Source organism: Globicephala melas, chromosome 6 (assembly GCF_963455315.2).
Source record: "Globicephala melas chromosome 6, mGloMel1.2, whole genome shotgun sequence".
In the NCBI taxonomy this organism is placed as follows: Eukaryota; Metazoa; Chordata; class Mammalia; order Artiodactyla; family Delphinidae; genus Globicephala; species Globicephala melas.
The window spans coordinates 82,421,262-82,446,996 of NC_083319.1; the positions used below are offsets into that span (position 1 = coordinate 82,421,262).

At 40.7% G+C, this 25,735-nt stretch overlaps 1 protein-coding gene and 1 pseudogene across 3 annotated transcripts; both read right to left on the bottom strand.

The window, feature by feature from the left end:
* Positions 1-3,180: 3,180 nt before the first annotated feature.
* On the bottom strand, positions 3,181-16,749 carry QNG1 (Q-nucleotide N-glycosylase 1). 3 transcript variants are annotated; one of them, XM_030832808.3, is made up of 4 exons: positions 16,511-16,749; positions 15,167-15,426; positions 9,236-9,431; positions 3,181-4,372 (listed from the first exon to the last, which is right to left on the bottom strand). In XM_030832808.3, the coding sequence occupies exons 2-4, from the start codon at positions 15,338-15,340 to the stop codon at positions 4,140-4,142; spliced, it is 603 nt and encodes a 200-aa protein (XP_030688668.1). In that variant the 5' UTR covers positions 15,341-15,426; positions 16,511-16,749; the 3' UTR covers positions 3,181-4,139. The 3 variants fall into 3 exon arrangements, with proteins under 3 accessions (XP_030688668.1, XP_030688669.1, XP_030688666.1); XM_030832809.3 differs by having other exon boundaries at positions 16,489-16,749; XM_030832806.3 differs by having other exon boundaries at positions 15,948-16,749.
* A 6,696-nt stretch (positions 16,750-23,445) lies between these two features.
* LOC115840159 (phosphoserine aminotransferase-like) lies at positions 23,446-25,107 on the bottom strand (annotated as a pseudogene).
* Between the last annotated feature and the right edge of the window lie 628 nt (positions 25,108-25,735).

Below are 25,735 nucleotides of genomic sequence, written 5' to 3' on the forward strand. Positions count from 1 at the left end.
TACCCAAAAGAACGACCCTTCTCCATGTGACTTAGATAAGACTGTCTGTCGACTCTTTCTCATGTCTCCCTGCTTGACTTGTGACTGTGACAAGACCAAACACGAATCTTTCCCCTTTCACCCAAACCTGCTGAGGAGGCCAGCCACAGACTCCCCAATTCCTCATTCTTTGTCTCGTGAATGATTAGCTGAGATCAGAACTATCTGTCTGCCTCAAACTAGCTAGACACAAAGATAAAAATTTCTTCTTCAGGGAACTGAGATGCCTTCTGATTGCAAAACAAACCCACCTGTGAATTCCCCCACCTGTAACCTGTCTACTCCTCCCTATAAAAGACTAGGGCAACACCACCCTGCCAAGAAACCCTGATCTTCGCATCTGGGGTGCTCTTCATATTGCAATTAACTGAATAAGGTCAATTTCCTTACTTGTTCAGGTATTCTCTTTGGCAATAACATCCACCAAAGGGCTGAGAATAAAAAAACAAAGTAAAAAAAGAAGAAAAAAGGAAAAAACTGATCTAAGCACACTGAGGGAGAGATGAGTCATAGAGCTACAAGGAAAAGGAAGGTGTAGTTGCCTCAAGTCACGTACTGTGGCTCATTAAACCTGCACCTCCGCAACTGGATTATTAAACCATTATCCATTCAGCTTCAGGGAAGAGGAACAGTGAAGGAATTCATTAATTGATTTCTGGACTGAATTGAATGAAATCTATTAATTTCTTTAGTGCTAATCAGGGAGAAGTTAAAGGTTGAGAAAGGAACAAAAGCAGCCCCTGACAAAAGCTGCCCTGGCACTCACAGCTATGCCATGGTATTCTCCTGTTGAACATAATCTCAGACGAGGTTACTCAGAGACCTTGATAAAGTGAGACAAAATAAGTCCACTTGATAATTTTGCCTAGGCTACTGTGCCACACACACAGAACCAAACATCCTACTATCTTGGCTGAAATGAGTGACTGATGCTTCTTTACCAATTTCTGTTTTTCCTTGCTTCAGCCTGCCCTCCTTATGGATAAGATTTGAGATAGCCAAAGGTAGAATTGCCTTTGGCTGATGGCATCCAATTTAGAGAGAACCTTGCTTCCTTAGACCCTGTCCCAAGGCATCCTCTTACTGAGACATCCCATGCTGCAACAAGTAATTAACCCAACCTGTTTACTTTGGCTGGAGGACATCAACATGGTACCACGGCTAAACCATCAGAAAATCCTAAAGAAATCAATGAAATATGTTTTTAAAAAATGTTTTTTGAGCTTGTTACAAAGCAAAAGCTATTAAAGGAAACAGTCACCAAGGAATCAGAACTAATGTTTGATCTCTGCTAGGGAACTGGTTTAATGACAGTAAACAAAGGACTCCCCTGAATGGAGGGCTGTGATGGGGAGGGCGGGGGAGGGCTCCAGGAACTGTGCACATTTACATTAATTGTCTTTGAGATTAGCATGCAGAATAAATCAACATAACCAGAAACCTTTCTAGATCCTATTTCTACATTCTCATCTTCTGGAACTTCAGGAGCTGTGGCTCCAAGTTCATTATGCTCCTCAGTCTATCCTGAAATCCATCAAGAGAGAAGTTCTCTCTGTGCAAGGCTCACACAACCAAGAATATTAGAATTAGAATATTACTATTTTGCAATCCCTAATGAAACAATAGATCTGGAAAGTGAGCATCATTGGCTGTTAAAACCACTAGGTGAATTGTTATTTAAATTCTTAGTCTGTATCAGGTATGAAAACTATAAAATCCATGCATGGTGACGAAAACTTGCTGTTTCTTAATATTCATCCACACTCCTTAGTTTAGCTGGTACCCAATGCCTGGAATAGAGAATAGTTCCCTGGCCTCCCTGGCAGTAAGTTGTGGTCATGTGACTAAGTTCTAGTCAGTGAAATGAAAGCAAAACTGCACGTGGTAACTGCTAGAGGCTTCCTGTCAACCCTTGCACTCTTCAACTTCATAGCTTCTTCAACCCTGCTGCCTAGATTAGAACGAAGACACCTTGGATGGCGAGTCCAGGCTATGCTCAGTGTAAACAAGAGAAAAGACAGCTGTGTCTTGGACATCAAGGAGCACCATACAGCCCTAAACTGCCTTCCCTGTCTTTTACATGATGGAGAAGTAAATGGGGAAAGCAGGAAGCCCAGAGCTGGCTGAGCCTGGAGGGGGAAGGAGAGGGGAGGAGAGGGAGAGGTGGGGAGGAGGGAGAAGAGGGAAAAGACAGGAAGCAGGGGAAAGGGTACAGCGGTGGGCAGGACAGGGAGAGGAGCAAGAAGGGCGACAGGAGAAGGAGCTGGGCCAGCCCTGAGGTCTAAGCAACTGTTCTGCTTACGCTTCCTGGAGCCTTGTAAGAGCGGGTTAAATTGGAAACTATTAACTATGATACTTTCTACAGAAAACTAATTCAAAATTATGGCAATAATAAGGTGCTGAGCTCATTATCTCAGGAATGAAGGCCATAGCTAGGTTGGACTCAGGCAGGGCAGGTTCAGGAGGGCTCTGGCTCCACATAATCATTACTACAGCTTCAGGTATCACATTTTAGGCAGAACATTGCTCAGAGGAAGAAGAGGGATCTTCTCCCATGGCCCCTTCTTAAAAGTGAAGAAACCTTTTCCCATAAGCCTCCCTGCAGACTTGCCCTCCAGTGTCACTGGCCAGAACTAGATTATATATCTATTATTAGAACAATCACAGGCAGAGAATAGGATTATCATGAATAATACACCATTCATATTAACTCGGGTCTATCTCCAGAACTGCGGACAAGATCACTTTCCCCTTAGTCACATAGGGGAGAGACAGATACAGGACCACTACTTCTGGCGGGGCAAGTTGTGCAGTACAGGACTCCAGGGGGCCCCACTCACATTCCCACTCATTGTCATTTGTAAAGCTATTATGACAAGTTTCCAGCAGATGGCAGTGAAGTGCTTGGAGAAAGGCCGGCTTTTTCTGATTCACACCAAGTCACAGTGAGGTGATAAGGTAGGTAACAAAAATCAAGATCACGTTAGAAGGGAGGTGGGGATGAAGGTGGGAGACGAGTGCTTGCTTGGTAGGTAATGAGAGTCCTGCAACATAAAGTAAATAGTCAAATTCATTGTAAACCTTTTAAAAATATGTGTGGTAAATTCTATTTTAATGAAATAATTCATTCCAGATTTAAGAGACGTTTAAAAAATCTTTATTCAATAAATTCTAATATAGTTACTCCGAAGGAAAAAAAGAAAACTGGACAGATATCCTAATTGAAAATCATTATGTTTATCAATAAGAAGTTTTTAAAAATCTGTCAAGATTGATTTCTACAAGAGCAGCAGCATTCATACAGCAAAGACCCTACTTTCCCTCTCTCTTATATCAAATGATTAAGGTATATAGAAAATTATGACACCTTGAAAAAAGATACCAATAGAATGGATGAAATATTATTACCAAAGATCAATAACATTATAAGGCATGATTAATTTTAAGAAATCTGGGTAGGGAGGGTGGGAGGGAGGGAGACACAAGAGGGAAGAGATATGGGAACATATGTATATGTATAACTGATTCACTTTGTTATAAAGCAGAAACTAACACACCACTGTAAAGCAATTATACTCCAATAAAGATGTAAAAAAAAAAAAGAAATCTGAGATTTAAAGAAAGCATTAAATTTCCTTTACTATTTCTGTCATGTATCCACAGAAAAGGAAAATATAGGTAGAACTAAACAAGCAAACAAAGGGAAAAGTTGGCAATACAGAGTGATATGTCAGGAAAAATATTTTAAGAGAGCCTGGGTAATCAATTTTCTTGTTGCTGTAACCTCTACCACCTTCTCTAATAACAAAGCAAAATTATACAAATAATTATGCGATATAAAAATGCAAGTTTTTAGGGCTTCCCTGGCGGCACAGTAGTTGAGAGTCCGCCTGCCGATGCAGGGGACACGGGTTCGTGCCCCGGTCTGGGAAGATCTCACATGCCGCGGAGCGGCTGGGCCCGTGAGCCATGGCCGCTGAGCCTGCGCGTCCGGAGCCTGTGCCCCGCAACGGGAGAGGTCACAGCAGTGAGAGGCCCACATACCACAAAGAAAAAAAAAAAAAATGCAAGTTTTTTTTAGGATCAGTTTACACTGTGGGTCAATAATATATGCAACGTGTGCGATGAAATGGAATTCCTTTCATATCTTCCCTGTGATCACGGGCATAGTCCCATAAGAAATAATCCAGAAGAATGGAATTGATCTCTCCACTAGTTTTTTCATCCTTTTTTTCAGTAAGCTCCAGAAGACAATCCCGGATCAGCTCAACACACCAAAGTGAACACCCTCTGATTTCCACCTCTTGCCTATTCCCATACGAAAGCACTTCTCCTGAAAGGGAAAAAAGACAGAGCAAGAAGCACTAATAGTCAATGAAATGAAATCTACTCAAAACTTTACTATAGGACAAAACACAGTATTTAAATAGTACTGATTTTAAAATTGTAAATCTCAGATTTATTTTTGGTAATTTAAACCATTTCTAAACTCAGGCATTAATTCAAAATTGCAAGTTAAGTTCCACAAGGACAAGGATCATGTCTGGCTTAGTTGTCTCAATATTCCTAGGACCTAACCTAGCACCTTGCATATACTAGCTCCCCAATAAATAAAAAGTATGGGGTAACCATACTTTTTTTTTTTTTTTGGCTATGCTGGGTCTTTGTTGCTGTGTGCAGGCTTTCTCCAGCGGCGAGCAGGGGCTACTTTTTGTTGCGGTGCGTGGGCTTCTCGTTGCGGTGGCTTCTCTTTGTTGCGGAGCACAGGCTCTAGACACGCGGGCTGCAGTAGTTGTGGCACGCAGGCTCAGTAGTTGTAGCTCGTGGGCTCTAGAGTACAGGCTCAGTAGTTGTGGCACACAGGCTTAGTTGCTCCGCAGCATGTGGGATCTTCCCGGACCAGGGCTTGAACTCATGTCCCCTGCATTGGCAGGTGGATTCTTAACCACTGCACCACCAGGGAAGTCCCTAACCATACATTTTAAAATATGACAGCAAGATTATTAAATTACTTTTAGAGAAGATTTAAATTTTGGGTTTAATGTCAGGAAAAATAAAAACATTATTGCAAAATCTGGAGGACTCCTAGGGGGCCAAATAAACAGTACCTCCCTTCCCCACTTAACACTATCTTGGGGACATGCCAGGTACATCAAGGAAAACTTAGGAAATCAAAGTTCTTAGCTTGAGCAAGGAAAACCATCATCATTCTTCGGATTTAGGATCCTTGAGAGCTTGTTTGGAGGTTCTAGCAGGGGAGCGCAGCTACTCGTATACCCTTGACCAAAGAACGGTCCTCCTCTATCAGGGAAGGTCGTCCTCTTCCACCAAGCGCGCAGCTTCAGGAGGGACGCACATGGAGCGGTGAGGGAGGAAGGGGACACCTGCCTAGCCAGCCAGATCAGCCGAATCAACCCTGGCTATCAATGGGGTGACAGATGTCGTAGCCAGACTGCCCTCACATCCTGGATTCAGGATCCTTTAGTCAGCTCTGCCTGAATATGGAGCCGCGAGCTCCTATAGGACCTGCAGTATATTCAGCGCCCATCTCCAGGGTATATCTGATCCTGCAGGGTGGGCGCTGGCAGTGCTTTGCCAGGGAGACTAGAGTTGGGCTCATCAACTCAACTGCCTATAAAGATAAACCAGATAGAGTAAGTGGATGCAGCTGCCAGATGCAAACTGTGGTAAGCTAGAGAGCATGTGCTGCCCCGTGTAAAGGTAAACCCAATGTACCTATATTTCTCTACTCTTACAAGAGAAGCCAGAAAGTTGATTTTCATGTGAAATCTCCTATTTGTCAAGTGCTGATAACTAATTAAAAATCACTTAAAACACTGTTCAAGCCAAACAAAACACATCTGCAAGCTAAATTTGGCCTCTGGCCACCAATCTGTACCCTTGCACAGAGCTTCACAGTACCTGAGAGGCCCTGTGATCCACTGAGACCTAGGGAAAATACCCTAGCCCCATTGAGTTCCACTCTGTCACCTAGGATCTTAAATAGTGTCCCCTCCATCCATCTCTCCCTGATCCCTGGGGCAGGTGGAAGAACAGACACTGGCTGTGTCCCTCCATTTCCTTACTTTGCCCCAGGTGCCAGCATACAAATCCATTCTTCAGTTCTCTTGCTAATCAACTCCTTCAAACTTGACTATCAACTTGCCAGATTTGCCAAATCAACCATGACAGTGAATTTGGAGGTAGATACCACACCCAAGTGGAGCCATTAGATAAGACCACTGCCCCAGCTAACAGCTTGACTGCAACCTTGAGCCAGATGCACTCAGTTAAGCAGCACCCAAATTCCTGATCCATAGAAACTGTGAGATAATGTTTGTTACTTTAAGTCATTAAATATGAGCAAAATTTGTTACACAGTAACAAATAACTGTAGAGTTGAACTGTGTTTCCCCCCAACCCTCCCCGCCCCCAAAATACATTCGAGTCCTAACTCCTGGTACCTGTGGATGTGGCCTTACTCGTAAAGAGCCTCTACAGATGTAATCAAGTTAAGATGAGGTCATAACTGTGTTAGGATGGGCCTTCAATGCCATGACTGCTGTCCTCATAAAAAAAAGGAGAGGATACGAAGAGACAGAGGAGACACACAGTGAAGAAAGCCATGGTTGGAGTGATGCAGCTACAAAGCTAAGGAATGCCAAGGACTGCTGGCAGCCACCAGAAGCTAGGAAGAGGCAAAGAAAGATTCTTCCCAACACCCTTCAGAGGGATCAAGCATGGCCCTGCAAACACCTTGATTTCAGACTTCTAGCCTCCAGAGACATGAGAGAATATATTTCTGTTGTTTTAAGCCATCAAGTTTGTCATAATTTGTTATGTCAGCCATAAGGAAACAAAGTAACTAATACAGCAACTTATAGTATGGAACAGGACATGGACTTTGAAACAGAAAAAGAATGAAACCATTTGAGAGGACTGACATAGATTAGAGTCAGGGAAGGTAATTTGGCCAACATATTAGGCCTAAAAGTCAGCCTTAGAATCACAATGAAGAATCTAATTTAAGCCAAACTGCATTGTCAGTCTTTATAGCTAGCTAAAAAATATGCCTTTGGCAAAGAGATGGGCTAAAGATAAAATGAACAGAAATCTAGGTAGGTAAATGAACAGAAATCTAAGTAGGTCTTCCAAGGGCTGCCCTACCCAGAAGAGAAGAGAAGAATTATACGTGTAGCATATCCTCAAGTTTGGAAAAAGTATCACTGGATATCAGTTAAGGAAGTTTCTACCTCATCTAATCAAGCCACCTGGTTCTAGATTTCACTTAAGATAATCTTTAGGGGCTTCCCTGGTGGTCCAGTGGTTAAGACTCCATGCTCCCAATTCAGGGGGCCCGGGTTCAATCCCTGGTCAGGGAACTAGATTCCGCACGCTGCAACTAAGAGCTCGCATGCTGCAACTAAAAGAGCCCACATGCCGCAACTAAGACCCGGCGCAGCCAAATAAATAAATATTAAAAAAAAATTTTTTTTATCAGTGTCCTAGATTTACGTGTGCTCCTTTATATTTATAGGTTCTATCAATGTTTCTCCTCTAGTTTGCTAGTAAAGTACTTTTTTGGGAAAAAAAATTCCAACTTTGCTTAAATAAACTAAGAGGCAAGGGAATTTGCTCCCCCTATGACAAACTAGCGAAGGATAGTTTGAAGCTGGATGTAATAAGAGGCAGTAACAGCTGCAGCTGGACATCTGGAAAAGAGCCTCTGGAGGTGAAATGGATGGTAGAAGAAAATTCAGACAACTCTGTACAACTATGCTGGGTGATCCCTTCTCACCAGAGTTTTTCTCACAGTAGCAGAGACAACTGGGTGCTCTAAAAACTCAGGAGAAGGAGACGGACAAAGCATGGAGAGTTAGGAAAAGCTATGTGGAAGAGGTAACATTTGAACTAAGCCTTTGTGGATGTGTAGGATTTGAATTGAAAAAAAGAAAATCTGGGTGAGGGAAACCAAGCAAGAGTGTGTTTAGAGATAGGAATGAACATTCTATATGTTGGCCAAAAAAAAGATCAGCTGAATACGGCTGTATGTAGAAGACCTGACTGCTAAATGTTGTCCCTTTTAAAGGTATCCAACAATTAATGACCCCAGACATGAGCACTGTGACATAAAATAGCTTGTTATTTTTCAAATGAGGAAATGGGCAAAACAGATTGCCCAAGGCTGCATAAAAACCTGGTAGAAGCAATCATAGGAATAATGGTACTTTTATATCCTGTGCTATTCTTATTTTGGGTGATTGAAATCTATTTCACAAGAGAAAATTATTCAATCATAAAAACTACTTCTTTTAAAAATAAAGAAAAAAGTGGCTGAAAAAACTGTACCTAAAAGTGAAATTAACATGAAAATTGTACAGTATAATTATTTTCCTTATACAAAGAAATGTTTAAAAAACAAAAAGCTACTTTTCATACAAACACAATTATCTATACTCACATATTATAATAAGGCTCCCACTCTTGAGAATCAATAATCAAACCCAATAACGGCAAATAAATAAGCCTAGGAAAGTGAGCGACTTGTGCAACATAAGTCGGTGACAGACCTTGGAGCCTCCTAATGCAAAATCCAGTACATATTACCTATCTCTCTGCCCACCTTTTTTTTTTTTTTTTTTTTCCTGTACGCAGGCCTCTCACTGCTGTGGCCTCTCCCGTTGTGGAGCACAGGCTCTGGACACACAGGCTCAGCGGCCATGGCTCATGGGCCCAGCCGCTCCGCGGCATGTGGGATCTCCCCAGACCGGGGCACGAACTCGTGTCCCCTGCATCAGCAGGCGGACTCTCAACCACTGCGCCACCAGGGAAGCCCTCAGCCCACCTTTTATTTCACAGTGTAGTGTGCTCTTCAGCTTAGCACGCTTTAAATACAAACCTGAACTGTCTTAGTGTTGCACAGCTTCACGTGACATAAATTTAGGTTTCATTTTATTATAAGACTCTGAAATGATGATGTCCAAATAGTGTGATTTCCAACAATATCAATATTCCACACTGTAAACAACAAAAAGCAATTTCCTTTGTAATTTAATTGCCCCTGCATTCTTCTTTACATGTGCTTTTAACAGTAATAGTGTTTTGTTTTGTTTTTTAAGGAAAGAAGACCTTTTGTGAAAGAAACTAGACAAAGACCCAACATATAACAAAGAATGGCTTAATTAAGCTGGCAAACCTTTGAGAAGTTTCTCCAGTAGTTCGTCAGAGTATTTCAGGGCTCCCAGGTAAACAAGAACCTGAGGTAATCTATAGTCAGCAAACATGGTGATTCTGGAGATGTCCTTAAAGCAGCCATCTCCTTTTCCCTCTAATACACTCCACGTATCTGCCACAAGGATTTGGGCCCGTTTGTAAAAAGAAATTCTTTTCCCCTGATGAATGAGGAGAATATAAATGTTACCTGGGTATGTGAAAGCTTTATGTATGCTGTTAAAAAAAAGGCACACATAGAAAACATTTTTCAAGGGTGGAATAATCTTACTCTTTGGTAAGAATTTATAGGCCTTTTACAGAAGAAAAGAAGGGGTCTAATAAATACTAAGTTATCTCTATCACTCCAAATTTACTTCCTATATTTTTCAAAGCACATAAAGTACAATTTATGGAATCATGGCACTATTTAGTGTTCTTTTTCAATGGCATTACTTCATATACATATTTCCGTGTCACTATAATCCACCTGCTTGCTATTGTTAAGGGCTAGATAGCATTTCTTTAGAAAGTTTCTTAAGTTAAAAAATATATGTTTTTCTGATTGCAACATAAATCACATTAATTGTATAAAATATGGAAGAGTATAAAGAAGAAAATACTCATTCCTAAATTCACCTCTGAAGAGAATTACAACATCCATTTTTTAATGTTTCCTTTCAGATAAAATGATTAACTTATTTCAGAGATAAAGACAAAACTGATCAGCAGCTATAATTTATCAAGTCTACCCTTTTTGGAAATGGTCCAAGTTAATATGTAAGTCCATATAACAAAATTAGTTACCAATTATATTTATACATGGAAGAAACAAATTTAACCAGGCATTATAAGATAATGGGTCATAATTTAACTCAAAAATTCTCTATAGGGACTTCCCTGGTGGTCCAGTGGTTAACACTCCATGCTCCCAATGCAGGGGGCCTGGGTTCAATCCCTGGTCAGGGAACTAGATCCCACATGCCGCAACTAAAGGTCCCATGTGCCGCAACTAAGACCCCGGTGCAGCCAAATAAATAAATAAATTTTTTAAAACTCTCTATAAAACTACAAATGCTCATTAGCTTTCACTATGGAAAAACAGATAATTACAGTCTACTCCTAGTCCTAACACCAATGCTAATAACCTCAAATCATCTTTTATAACTGCTAGTCTGCTAAATGTGAATAATCAGTATCACTGGCTCCCAAAATATATTCTGACCACCTTGGAGAATGTTTAAATAAGTAAATGACATAAAGAAGTAAATAAAAAATGAAATTAAATTCTTCAAGGAAAGACTCCATATAAAAATTCTTTAAGATGATAATATAGATTCTTTTATTTACTAAAAAAACCTCCAATGCTACACTGTCCTCATGAGAAATAACCTAATATTCCTTAACCTTAAGGTATACCTCTTACAATCAATCCAGACTTACTTTTACTAAATAAACTAAATTTCATTTCTTTTTTTTTTTTAAACTAAATTTTCTAAGGCCACCACTAAAAAAGCAGGTATCTTGTTTTCTAGGGCAAACACATACACTCATTTTTTGACATCGTGTAAAGACTGTAAATTACACTGAGTGCTGGGGGAACAAATCACCACTAAGAAATATCCCTATAGCATTTGCTAATAATCTATATTCTCAAACCTATCAAAATATGACAACCTGGCAGCTGTTCCTCTAAATACACTGGACTTATATATGGTAACTAGGTTTCTAATTCAAGTCTACTTTATTAAACAGCAAGGCATAACACTTAATTGGCAAAATAAAACTGTTTCAAACAAAATTATTACATCATAATATTTACTATGATAGAAGCTATTGTCTCCTATTTTTAACAAGATTCATAGAGCAAACTGGAAAAATCTAGGAACCAGACTTATATAACAAAATCAGTGCTGGCATCTAACAAAATACAAATTGTCACATCATGAGCACTGTTTCCATGGTAGCCAACTAGTATCACAAGGATTAGATTATAATACCCTAAAATGAAAACAAAAACAAATTCAAGCAAGGAATCTAAAAATAAACTCAAATCACCTATAAAACATTTTCTTAACAAGCTGATATGGTTTTTAGTAATGAAATAATTTTAGTAATAAAATTCTACATCTGTAAAATATTAACTGATATCACTGAAAATACAGTAAATCCCCAAATAACAATTACCCTATATTTCCATAATATTGCTTTGTGAATAAAATATTTTCAAAATAGTACCTTTATAAAGTAATTACCAGTGTAAAACTCTATAACCATGAGTTGATTTTCTGCAACAAACTTATTATGAACAAATTAGAAAGGTCAAAAATTACAAATGCTTAAGAGTAACATAAAATGTTATCAATTAAAATATCAGAAAAGCTCATGCTTTTCATGTATATTTATCAGTACATCAGCGTAAAGGAAGCCAATCTATTAATTAGGACTTTTATATAGCTACTGAATAGTCTAAATCAGAGTCACTTGAAGAGCTTAAAAAAAATAATTCTTTTACCCATAGATCAGAATCTTTGAGGATGGTGCTTTGGAAATGTATCTGAATTCTGAAGCTTCCTAACTGATTCTGGGGCACAGCCAGGTTGGGAAATCACTGATCTAAAACTGTCTCATTTAGACAAATTTTCTAATTTCATTAATTTGTTCATAATATCTAAAAATGAATGCTAATCGCAGTAACTAAATAAACATTAAAAACAATTGTAACTATTTTTATGTAACTTGCTGAAGATTAAAAAATACAGCAACCAAAAAAAAAAAAAATACAGCAACCAATACCACTACCATATTACGAAGGAGCAGGGAAAAGGGCATTCCAATACGCTGTGGCTGATCATCTTTCTGGAGAAGAGTTACCATTTTTATGTATCACAAGCCTGAAAATCCTGGCCATGCTCTGACTCAGTAATCCCATTACTAGGAATCCATCCTAAGAAAATATTATGGGTGTGAACTGTTGTCAGTATTGCTTATTATTATATAAAACTGAAAACAATAAGATACAAAATTTAATTTAAAAACTAAAACTGTGTATCACAATTATTCTGGTAAAATAGTTCGGGCAAATAATTATGGTAAGGTACATCCATATGGTGGAATACTGTGAAGTCATTAAAAATAGTAGTATGGAAAAAAAAGTGTGCTGTGAAAGAATTTTTATTGACATAGATGCTCATAATATGTTAAATTTTAAGACAGTTTGTATAGCATAACTCTCCCCCACTCATATGTATACACATTCACACACACAGAGAAAAAGACCCAATTGTGAACAGTGGTTACCTCTTCGCAGAATAAAGACTGCTCCTCTGTACCTTCCAAATTCTGTATTAATTTGTTTTACTTTTGCAATTAGAAAATTTTTAAATATGGATTAAAAGACATTTGATTTTAGCACTTTCTGAATTCAGAAGCAGCGCCCAAGCTTAATTAGAATTCCTTTAGACTTGGAATTAATTGAGCAAAGTGCTTTAACTATTTATATATCTTTTAAATGAATATGCAAAAGTAACTGTAAATTAACTAATCAAAGGGTTAAGTGAACACCCACTACATGCTCAGTGTTATGTTAGGAATCATATGGCTTTCAGAAATACAGTGCTTTTGAGTAACAATAATGATAATCTTATGAAAAAATACATGAAAAAATATAATACTCCTTTAGGAAAGTGTTAAAAGGTTTAGGTTTGATTTTTGTTACGTTTTGGGGATATTTCTGTAAGAATGTATTTTAGAAATAAATACTGATGGGAAATGGTTCAGGTACTAATTTTCATTTAAAATGTATCAGCCTTAAAATTAATCTATATCCTGGTACAGTTTTTAACTGAACTTTTCAGCATACATAACAAATCAAAAGAAAGCACTATGCTGTAAATAAAAGAGAAATTCAACAAATGCTTACTAAATCAACACCATAATCTACCAAAAAAATCACTCCTTTCTTTCACAAAGACAAAAATTCAGGACAACTTGAAAGTAAATAAACTACATGGTGTCCTGAATTCATTCCATCCTGAAGTCATGTTAGATTTAATCTCAGCCCTTCTTGTACAACAACCATGTCAGTTCTGGAATACACAGAGTCTTAGCCACATTAATGGCAGTTTGATTTATTTTATACACTGTTTAGTATATTTATAAATGGTCGGAATGATGGACCAAGGAACTTGATCCAAATTTCCTGAAAAACAAGGTTGAAATGACATACTTTGAAGACAAAGATAAATCTCAAAGTACCCTCTGCATTAGTAAAATGGTTCCTCAGAAGAGAATAAAGTTCAACAGTGGCCTAGGGCCTCTTTTCTAAGAACTGCCTCTGTCCGGCCCATTCAGTCCTCGTCCAGGAGTTTTAGAACCCAGAGGAAGTTTCTCCCTCTCTCCCTGATGGCTGAAGTGATAAAATGCAAAATTCATGGACCTTTTCTACTTCATGGAGAAAGCTGGTCTGCAGTAAAGGAAAAATGGAGTCAAGAGAAACAAAGAAGAGAGACTGAATCCTGATGGCATTGAGTCCCTGATCCCGGATGTTTATCCCCAGTACCTAGCCCCAAATTCTTTTTGCTTAAGTTTTTTCTTGTTTTGTGTCTGTCAGTTGCAATTAAAAGAATCTTAACATACATAATCAGGCATCTCTCACTTTACAGCAGAATTGAAAAGCTAGCTATTTCTTGACTAAATGACCTAAGATACACTAGTTAACCTTTCTTTTTTTCAGACTTTGGTTCTTGGTCTGCAAACAGGACTGTAATGTTCCTTGTCCCTAGGCCCCACAGAGTTGTTCTGTGGATCAAATGAGAGTGTCTGTGCAAACACCCTGTAAATCATAAAGAACGATTTGAACAATATTACTGGTAATTTTAGTTGTAGAATTGTGATTACAAAAGGGTAGCTTCAAAATTTTAAGTTGACACAAGTATTCATTAACTTAGTCAATAGATTTACATTATATGATCCCCCTGAAGTTGCTTTCAATTCTACGTCACAGTTAAAATAAACAGTGATAACAAATTCTAAAAGAATTATACAAAAGCAAAATCCAGGTGTACACTGGGAGAGTACACAAAATGTTCACCCTTTTTTTTTTAATTTTTTTTCACCCTTTTAAAAGAGCACCTATTTAAACTTTTTTGTACCATAAAGCAAATAATACTGTTAAAGTACCCTGTGTATGAAAAAGAAAACACACAGTATATATACATGAGAACGCTGCAAGAAATATTTTTTATTAGAGAGAATTTAGTATGCATCCTGATTTTCATCCAATGAAGTAAATTTTTTGAAGTACTAAAAGGACCTCACTATCCCTAAGTGACAACATCATGTTGAAGGTCTAGTGTTAATTCAGGTTTGAAACATTTTTAAAGGACAGAATAAAGAGAATACACTGATTAGAAAAATTAAGAAAATATCTTTGAAACACTACTTAATAATTTTGTTATTGTTCCTTTGTTCCACATGGAAAAAAAATTCCAAAATTTAAATTTTTATTCTCAAAAGGAATTCTGGAAGTAAAAGAGTTAACTATGAGAAGATAATTAAAGAACTCTAAAATGGCCAACAGGGGCTTCCCTAGTGGCACAGCGATTAAGAATCCGCCTGCCAATGCAGGGGACACGGGTTTGAGCCCTGGTCCGGGAAGATCCCACATGCCGCGGAGCAACTAAGCCCGTGCGCCACAACTACTGAGCCTGCGCTACAGAGCCCGTGAGACACAGCTACTGAGCCCGTGTGCCACAACTACTGAAGCCCGCGCGCCTAGAGCCCGTGCTCCGCAACAAGAGAAGCCACTGCAATGAGAAGCCCGCGCACTGCAACGAAGACCCAATGCTGCCAAAAAATAAGTACATTTTAAAAAATAAAAATAAAAATAATTAAATGGCCAACAGAAGCAACTCACCTCAAACTGAGTCACATCTCTATAAGAAGGAAAGCTTTCAACTACCAGGTGCAATAACTTCTGAGCACTTTTATCACTTTTTCGGACACAATTAAGAAAAGAGCCTTCAAATTTCTCAAGCAGAATTTTCCCGGTTTCATTGAGAATCCGATGCCTCTCTTCTATCAAAGGCATGGGGACGTCTGTATCAGAACGGAGTATATGCCGAACCTCATCCAGGGTAACTGTGGCATAGTACGAAGCACTAGTTATTGGTATCCCTTGGGGAGAAAAGAAAAGGCATTGGAACAACGTCATACCTTTATATTCATTAGGCCCTTGCTATTGCAACACAATTAAAATGAAACTGCATAATTGTTACAGGAATGCAGTAAAAGTGGATGAGTAATTAAAAATCTGAAGCAGATCCCTCATTCTCTATTTGCTTGTCTGTATTTATTCATCCACTTCTAACAATTGTAATATTACATCAGATGTATTTTGACTGTGTAAAATGTGTTATAATTTCTGCCCTTTGTTCCTCAGATGCCATCAAAGTGGCATTCTTTAGAAAACTGACTTTGACTTATCTGTGACAATGATAAATATTAGAATCATTTCCCACTGAATAAAGATTTCATGCCAGCCTCTTCTCATACTTTTAAGCAGAGGTACCGGCAGTGAAGAACTTCAATTTCGCCTTATCAACACATTATTCCATCTCCCAACCCGCTCTGTGGGACCCTCCCACTAAACTGAAACCTCAAAGCTGCTGGGTCTGACCGGGAGAAGGGGCACCAACCTTCGTCCAGGGCTCTGTTGACCGCGGCGCACAGGGACCAGTACCCACTGTACGTTTTCCCCCCGTACCCCACCAGACATCTGTGCTCGTCACTCTCCGACCAGAAGGAGAAGTTGAGCGTGTCTGTCACGAACACCCAGTTAACGGCGGCCTCGTCCGCCGCCTTGGGGTTCAGCTCATGAAGGGCCTTCCAGGCCCCAACGCGCAGCTCGGGCCCCGCGGCCTTGGCCAGCAGAAGCTCGGCCACCCTCCGCACGCCTCCGCCGTCAATGAACACATCTCGACTGTTCTCCGCAATGAATTCTGCGGACTCCCTGGGAGTCAGAAGCCCGTCCATCCGCCCCTCCCCTGTGGAAAGGGAACCGACGCTTTCGCCCGCAGGCCGGCCAAACTCTCTTCCCTCTCTAGCTGGGGCAAGGGCCAGGGTCCCCTACGACTCTGCCTCCCTTTCCACCGCGGGATCGCTGCCCTAAAAGGCACCCGCCCTCTCAGAGAGGCTAGCAAAACCGACTGGGCCCGGCCCCGACAGCCGAAGCCGTACCAGACTGGGGAACTGTGCATACCGCTGCGCTGCGCAGCGCGCCAGCCCGAGGCCGCAGGCACTTCCGGGAGGGCGGCCCCGCCCACTCGCGCCAGGGCGCACTCCCGGGACCGGCTTCCGCTTCTGAAGGTCTGGAAACCGCCTCGAAGCGTCCGGCGCGCCCTTGCTGGGAGTTGCCCACTCCGAGACGTGGGGCTTGGCTGTTTTGCCCGTGCTCCCCCCTCCCTCGGGCAGGTGGGCCTGCGTCCGCCGCCGTGGCCCGAGTCGCGATGATTCCGACCGGTGTAGTGCGTTGCCCTCACTTGGCTCCCGCCCCTCCCCTCTCCACGGAGGGCGAAGTCTAGGCAAGATATCCGTGGCAACGCCCTGCATCCGGGTTCCTGGAACGCGAGGAGCTTTCTGGCCGCGGGTTTCGGTATGGGGGGCCGAGCCACCCCTAGACTACGACACGGGTTGGCGGTCCCGCCACCCCCACCCACATGTCCCAGGCAGGCCACTTCTTCATTTTGCTGAATCCTGGCCCATTTGGAGGTTTAGGATTAGTTGGAATGTTTGGAGAAATGGATGAGGAAACAAGTGTATTAAATCGTTAAATTAATATTATGTGCCTGGATTTGTGCTTAGATACCGAATCCCATTTAGTCTACGGCCGTGTCAAAAGCAGCAATCGTAATCCCTATTTGTGCAAGAGAAGCTGAGTGATTCAGTGCTTACTTCCTGGTCATGTCAGTGGTCTGGGCTGAGATTCCATCTCCAAGTCAAAGGCACTTTCCACGAACCAAGCTCACCAGTGCCAACCATCCTGGTCAAGTAAGGGACTATGTCAGTGGCTCTAGTCAACTGAAGAGACATTATTATAAAATATAAGTATCACCTTACAGCCCCAAACTTAAAAAAGCAAAACAAAAACGCACACAAACCTTCTAGTAGTATAAGGAGAGAGGTTTAGGAGTCAGTTTAGCGATGATCCAAGTTTGCCTCGTGATGAAATTTTGGTATAGAGGCATGTATTTTTTTCCCCTTCAGAGACTTAAATCTCCATGGATCATATAAAACGTTCACATCTTTGAAAATCACCCATTAAAAATAATCATCAGGGGGTTTCCTGGTGGCGCAGTGGTTGAGCGTCCGCCTGCCGATGCAGGGGATACGGGTTCGTGCCCCCGTCCAGGAAGATCCCACATGCCGCGGAGCGGCTGGGCCCATGAGCCATGGTCGCTGAGCCTGCGCGTCCGGAGCCTGCGCTCCGCAACGGGCGAGGCCACAACAGTGAGAGGCCCGCGTACCGCAAAAAAAAAAAATAAATAAAAAAAAATAATCATCAGTAGTCATCTCTAGTTATTGAATTGGGGGAGTATTTGGAACTTTAAGTCTGACAACTGTGCCTTTAGAGAAGCAGAACATTCTTCATCCCTGCAGTTTCTTCATTTGGATAAGAAAAAGGAACTTTAAGAGCTTCACTACGATTTGCTCTTCCAGAAAAAGTCACTAGTACAGTAATACGGTAGTTGAATAAATGTCAACCTGTTGACTACCCCAGCAGTTGTAAGTCTTGGGAGTCAAAGAAGTTGATTAGTAGGGAGTTCCCTGGCGGTCCAGTGGTTAGGACTTGCTTTCACTGCCACGGCCCCAGATTCAATCCCTGGTCCGGAACTAACATACTGCAAGCCATGTGGCCAAAGGAAAAAAAAGTTGATTGATTAACAAGAAAATTTAGCAATCTATGAAAGAATCCAAGAGGTTAAATAATTTAGGCCATTTTCTTATACTGAGGCTTGTTGACAAAAAAAAAAAAGTCAAAATTCTACTATGTTCAGGCTATTGAGTGAGACATAAGAGTAGTATAAACAAAAGTAAAACATGCTTCCTTCTCTCAAGGAACTTGTTAAGATAAAGCATAAACTTTTCGTGTATAAGAGGAGTTGTTTTTTTTTAAGTATGTTTGCAAGATGCTAGGAATAGAAAAAGTGAGTTCTTTACCTACTCAACATCCTTTCCCTCTTTCTTCCTTCCCAGCAGAATTTTTTTTTAACATCTTTATTGGAGTATAATTGCTTTACAATGGTGTGTTAGTTTCTACTTTATAATGAAGTGAATCAGCTATACATATACATATGTCCCCATATCTCCTCCCTCTTGCGTCTACCTCCCACCCTCCCTATCCTAACCCTCTAGGTGGTCACAAAGCACAGAGCTGATCTCCCTGTCCAGCAGAATTCTGACGTTGTTCAGGAATCTCTCTCTTACCCATAGTTGGTGTCGCACAGCATCCTCAGCTCCAGAGGTGGTCTGGACTGGTCTAAGGGTAATATTACCCTCTTGTCAGGGATTGGATTAGGATCATGCATGTTCCCCAGTTCACCTCAATGAGTTGCAAGGATAGGTTTGCAGGATGCTTCCAGAAAAGCTATTCCAGGAGAACTTCCAGAAGTGATTCATGCTGCTTCTGGACATGGTTGTTCTTGGATATGAGGCTTGAAATTGCTAGTCTTTTTTTTTTTTTTTTTCGGTACGCGGACCTCTCACTGCTGTGGCCTCTCCCGTTGTGGAGCACAGGCTCCGGACGCGCAGGCTCAGCGGCCATGGCTCACGGGCCCAGCCGCTCCACGGCATGTGGGATCTTCCCGGACCGGGGCACGAACCCGTGTCCCCTGCATCGGCAGGCGGACTCTCAACCACTGTGCCACCAGGGAAGCCCACGTCAACTCTTAAGTTTGTCTTACTTTTGGATTCCAGTTATCTGAGTTAATAAACTTCCTTATAGTTAAAGCAGTTTTGAGTTGGGTTTTCTATTATTTGCTATGAAAGCTTCCTATCTTAGGTAGCAAATACAGACATGCTATCTGACATCTTATGATCTAGTGGGGAAGGCAGACAATCAAATGTCTGGGTAGAATTGTGCTTCAAGCAACAGAAAACCAGATTCTAGTGACTAAACAAAAAGGGGATTGTTATTCTCATATAATAAGTCCAGAGGTAGGCACTCCAGGGCTGGTGCAACTCTTTGAGAATGCCAGCAAGGAGCCAGGCTCCTTGCTTCCTGTCTCACTATCACTAGTATGTGCCTTTATGGTTGTAAGATGGCTCTACCCTTACAAGGCATGTGTCCACAAAAAGAAGGAGGAAAGTAAAGGGGGCAAAGGGCCAAGGAAACATGCCAACTGAGTATGTTTCTTTTGAAAACCTTTGCCAGAAGCTCTACCACATAGGCATAGGCTTTTGAAGAGATCAAGGGAGGGAGGCATGGTCAATGATATTGTGTCCCTATCATTTTCCACCCCCCAAACAGTAATCAAGTTAGATTATTCCAGTTATCAAGAGAGCCATCATTCTGAATAGCTAAATTAAATGTCAAGCACTGGCAACAATCATTGCTACATCTGCTCTTTTCTGTCATGATCTGCTATGGCAGATACTTAAAAAAGTGGGTTAAAATGTATTCTTGGGCAAAAGTTGGCTAGAGCAATGGACGGACAATAGACATTGCTAGAGAGCAGTAGTTTCTGATATATGCAGAAGGAGGAAATTAAAGAAGTAAAATGGATTTTGTGAAGGTAGGATATCTGTTATTTTCATTTCTCCTGACTCTCCCGAAGTGACCAACATACTAAAGCCCCAAGAAGGCTTAACAGAAAAGAGATATGGTTCACTACTATGTAGTTTTTCTGTTCATTTTCTCCTTGATTTATCCATGTATAGCATTTAAAATTGATCACTTCCTTAAATTCACTCTTGGCTTCTAGGGCATTATATTATATTATCCTAGTTTTCTTAGTACCATTGAAGGCTCCTTCTCTTCCTCCTCTCTTCTTATTGTATGTAGAACGTCCCATCTACAGGCTTTGCTTAGGGACAGAATGGACTCTTTTTAGTGAAAACTCTGACTCTTAAATACTTCAACTTCTATTTAAAAATATGCAGCTATAATGGAATAAATATATCATTTCCATTATATATCCTTAACATTCTCACTACAGTTCAAAACCAATTAGAATTTTTTTGAACCATAGTTTGCTTTTAACTAGTGAAATATTAATATTAACATTTCCTACTTTGGAGGAAGAACTAAGTATTATTAAAAAAAACAGTACAGAGCTTCCAGATTGGTGAGATTCGGGGAGAGTAACATGCTGGGAGAGCATGGAAGCTCCATGCCCCTTCCCACATACCTTGCCCTATGTGTCTCTTTCATCTGGCTGTTCCTGAGTTTTATCCTCTTACAGTAAACTGATAATCTATTTATTTTCCTTGCTGTCTAAAAAACACAACAAAGTTCTGGAACAAGCCAGACAGTCCTTGAGAGGTTTGCTGAGTTCCAGGAATGTTCCTTTAGCAGATTACAAAAAAGACTTAAATGTCATTGAAGAAATGATTTCAATGATATTAGAGATCATCAGTTCCTGCCTGCCAAGTTCTCTTCACCACCATCCAAACTTGGTGTATGCACTGCTTTGAACATGAGATCTCTTTGAACAATTTTGAACTCACCCTTCATTTCAGGATGTAACACAAAGTATTGATCTGGTAATCACCTTCTTTAGCTCAAGGATGCTACAAGCTGGAGCTGAGCTGTCAGTGGAATGGGTTCTGGAAATCATCAAGCAAGGGGTTGTTGCACTGCCCAAAGACAAGCTAAAGAAATTTCCATAACTGATATTTAAATATGTGGAAGCAGGGCAGGGGAAGGGGGAATTGGATGAAGGCAGTCAAAAGATACAAACTTCCAGTTATAAGAGAAATAAGTACTAGGGATGTAATGTACCACATGATAAATATAATTAACACTGCTGGATGTTATATATGCAAGTTGTTAAGAGAGTAAATCCTAACAGTTCTCATCACAAGAGAAATAAATTTTTTTCCTATTTCTTTAATCTTGGACCTATATGAGATTATGGATGTTCACTGAACTTATTATGATAATCACTTCATAATAAAATTGATGTATGTAAATCAAATCATTATGCTGGGGACTTCCCTGGTGGCGCAGTGGTTAAGAATCCACCTGTCAATGCAGGGGACATGGGTTCCATCCCTGGTCCAGGAAGATCCCACATGCTGTGGAGCAACTAAGCCTGTGTGCCACAACTACTGAGCCTACGTGCCACAACTACTGAAGCCCGTGCACCTAGAGCCCATGCTCCACAACAAGAGAAGCCACCACAATGAGAAGTCCGTGCACTGCAAGGAAGAGCCCCCGCTTGCCACAACTAGAGAAAACCTGCGCACAGCAACGAAGACCAAAAAACAAACAAAAAAAAGTAGCCAAAAAAAAAAAATCATTATGCTGTACATCTTAAACTTATACAGTGCTGTATGTCAATTATATCTCAATAAAACTGGAAGAAAATAACACACGAACCAAAAAAAACGCAAATGTGGGAGAGGTTCTGGGGAACAGAAGTAGACAGATTGCCTGGTGTACCTTCTAGTAAAGAGGATCACATGATCATGTTTGCAATGCACACTTTGATTTGCAGAATTGGTGCCAGTTGGCAGCAGATCACTTAGTGAAAAAAAAAGGTGTGGGTGGAGTGGGGATTCACAGTAACATATGCAAAAAACCTACTTTTAAAAAGTGCAAAAATAAACAGATACAAAGGAATATTTATCATGACAGAACCTGAGGCAGGGATTAAGTGCTGATGTTTTATCTATGAGGTGCAATCTGAGGGCATTGACAGTGAGGGAGAGGAAAAGAGGAAGTTCGGTTGGCAAGTAACACAGGGGGACATAGTATGTGTGCTGGCTACTGCTTCACGGTGAGCCTGGAAGAGACACAGCTAATCACTGTGTAGAAGCATTGGCACAGCCTGCACTACCTGGACAAACTATGTGAAGAAACTGTGCCTCAGAGCAGTCTGTGGAGGGAGAAAAGAAAGGAAATCCTCCTCTCTCTCTCTGTCTCTCTCTTTTTCTAGCTGTTTTAGGATTTTAATGTTCTTCACCTATTCAACATAAAATACTGACAATATATAAACAATAAGGGAAAAGACTCTTCAGCAAAGACCTTCCAGAACTCAGTTTCCCTCTGGTCAAACACTATAAAAGAACATTCAAGTGAACAAAGGATAAGGGAATTTAACAGAGAATTTTAGTTCAACGGCATAACCAAAAAAGAGCCAATCAACCAACCTTCTCTTCTACTCTTTGAAAGGAAAGCAAAAGTGAACCTGAGAACTTCTAAATCTTTTTTGTAAAGCAGCTTTAAAAGGGAGGGAGGGTGGAAGTGGGGAGCGCAACTGTGGCTAATGTAATGCTATAATGCAGGAAGTGAAGGATTCTAACACATTCTAAAATTCTCTATGTGTATTACTGAGAACCACATTATTGGAAATATAAGCGCATAGTGATATAAACTATTTGGTACTAAAAACAGACCTTGCTATATAAACATGTAGTATGTCACTTTTATTGCTTTATGAGAATAACAGTATAAAGAAAGATCTCCAGTTTGCCCTTTAGTCTGGAACTTCTGAACACTCAGCACACGGTCAGTGCAGACCTGAATTAACAGCTGCGGAAGCCAGGAGACCCCACTGCTGTCACTTTGTTAAAGATCAAGAATCGAGTTTGTAGAGAACACCATCCACCCTCCTCACTGTGTGTTTGTGTGCCTCTAGAAACAACTTCAGTTTGCGTAATTAAGTCCACAATCAAGTGTGAATACTGAGATCTAGCTAGAAAAAGTAGCAGCAAAGGCAACATAAGCTAGTTTTTGTTAGAAAAGCAAGAGGAAGATTTTTTAAATGTTTCCTGTTCAAGTCAGAATTAAGATGTCTAAGTCCCACCAGCTGTGGATGTTTTGCTATTGTTCCCTGAAAAAAAGAAGAGTCTATAATAAATATGTCCATTCGAGAAAAATGCCGTGTTTGTTAAGTTTTTCGTAGCCATTCCCAAGTTACTTTAAATTTTGTCCGATGTTCAAGGACAGAGTACGTATTGGTTAGGATGTGTTCATAGACGTATCTCCACATAATTTTTCATGAAGGCTGCCAGCTTCTGAACATCTTCTCTCCTGTTGGCATTATACAGAGAAGCCATGATGCCTGCCACAGACCCATGCCCTTTCAAGGAGATTATATTGAATTCAAAAGCTTCATTGAGAAATCTTTTAGTCTAAAGCATCATCTCCTTTGGCATTGCCAATGCAGAATGGAATATTCATCTTGCTTCAGAATGGAATATTTGCCTTGCTTCTATTCTGGGCGTCACTGGATATACATAGGATCCTTGAGAATTATCAATAACATCATAAATCATTTGAGATTTGACAGAGCTAAGCTTCATGGTTGCTTCACCACTGTTAGTCTTTTTTTTTGCAGAACTTCCCCGACCAGGGATCAAACCCTCGCCCCCTGCAGTGGAAGCATGGAGTTTTAACCACTGGACCACCAGGGAAGTCCTTCACCACTGTTATTCTTAATATACTCCAAGACCAAGCCAATGCCATAGAAGCCGAAACAGGGAGCTGTGTTGAATAGAGTTGTTTCTGGCTTGCACTTTGTATTCCAGGATGGAGGGGCACTTTCTGAGGGTGAATCCTAGCAGGATATCTTGAAAGATCACCACTGTGACCCCTGAAGAGCCAGCATTCTGCTGGGCACCATCAAAAATCACACCAAACTTGTAAACACCAAACTGGTTTATATGGGAAATTTGAGGACATGTCAAAAACCAGCAGTGCTCCCCTGACATCAGAGATAAAGTAAAATTCTACTCTGGACCTGGTCTCATTTGTGCAGTAATACATAGAGGAAGTGACCTGATTGAAGTTCCAGGGGCTTGGATCCAGAATTTTCCTATAACTTCTAAGTTTAGAATAGATGACACTCACAGTTCCCAAACTTCTAGGCTTCTGGGGGTTTTCACGTCAATCAGGTTTAAGGGGACAGCACTGAACTGGCCCAACCAACCCTCCTCTTTGCACAAAAATCATTATCTGGAACGGTTAACAATTTCCACATGAGATTCTTTTTTTTTTTTTTTTTTTTTTCCACATGAGATTCTATGTGCCGTTAATAATCTCAGCTAAAGCTGATGGCCTGTGGCTCATTTCAAGAACACTAATGCCAACTCCTTTGTGGTCTAGTAGTTCTTTTTGTATGTCTAACAACACAGAGCTAGGCAGCTTGGTGGCCTGAGCTAAAACTGACTGCCTACCTCCAAGTGTTTGCAGTGCATCCCGAGCAGCATGGCTGGAGCTGGCTGGAGAGGATCCATCACAGGACAGTGTACATCTCTCTCCTGTCTCTTATTTCCCCATAGTCAGAGAGTCTTCCCCACTGGGAGTTAACTCCTCCGTCATCCCAGATTGCATCACCCAGCCCCTTTGGTGGCTGTTAGAGAAGTCAGATTCCTTGCCTGTGACGTGTGGCATTTTATCGCAGTCTGAAAGTGGAAGAAAAAGCCAGAAACTTGGGGCACATTGCTAGTTGCTCTGGATGTTCAGTGGCAGCCTTGAGATAGGGCCTGGCACTTTCCTATAAAATGACTGATTTATGCCCCAGATGGCATAGCTGTGAAGGCCCAACTGACACTGGTTGCAGCAGTGGCAGCCGAGGTGGAGCAGGAAGCTCTCACCCATACTTTGTGGCTCTCCTCCCTGAAATTAGCCATGCTGCCTGTACAAGAAAAACCTCTTCTTGCAACAACATGGATGGACTTGGAGGGTACTATGCTTAGTGAAATAAGCTGGACAGCGAAAGACAAATACTGTATGATATCACTCATGTGGAATCTAAAAAATACAACAAACTAGTGAATATAACAAAACAGAAGCAGACTTACCAGATATAGAGAACAAACTAGTGGTTACCAGTGGGAAGAGGGAAGCGGGGAGGGGCAAGACTGGGGTAGGGGATTAAGAGGTACAAAGTACTATGTGTAAGATAAATAAGCTACAAGGATATATAGTACACACAGGGAATGTAGCAAATATTTTATAATAACTATAAATGAAGTATAACCTTTAAAAATTGTGACTATGTTGTACACCTGCAACTTATATAATATTGTACATCAACTACACCTCAATATAAATAAATAAATAGAAAACCCTCTTCATTTGATGGGCTGCATGTAATAGCAACTAGCTAGCTAATTAAGGAAAACAAATTTTTAAAAAAGTTATGAAAAAGCTCTCAGGATGGAAGGGAAGGCTGGGGAATGAAATGTGTAAACAGAAATCAGGCAGTTCTAGAGTACTGAGAGCAGAAACTACCCAAAGTTCTCTTCTACTGGTGCT

Coding starts and splice junctions, on each gene's coding strand:
- QNG1 (XM_030832806.3), bottom strand. CDS start 16,284: ATGGACGGGCTTCTGACTCCCAGGGAGTCCGCAGAATTCATTGCGGAG. Junction 15,427..15,947: donor CAACAGAGCCCTGGACGAAG/GTTGGTGCCCCT, acceptor TTTCTCCCCAAG/GGATACCAATAACTAGTGCT. Junction 4,373..9,235: donor ACTGGAGAAACTTCTCAAAG/GTTTGCCAGCTT, acceptor TTTCCCTTTCAG/GAGAAGTGCTTTCGTATGGG.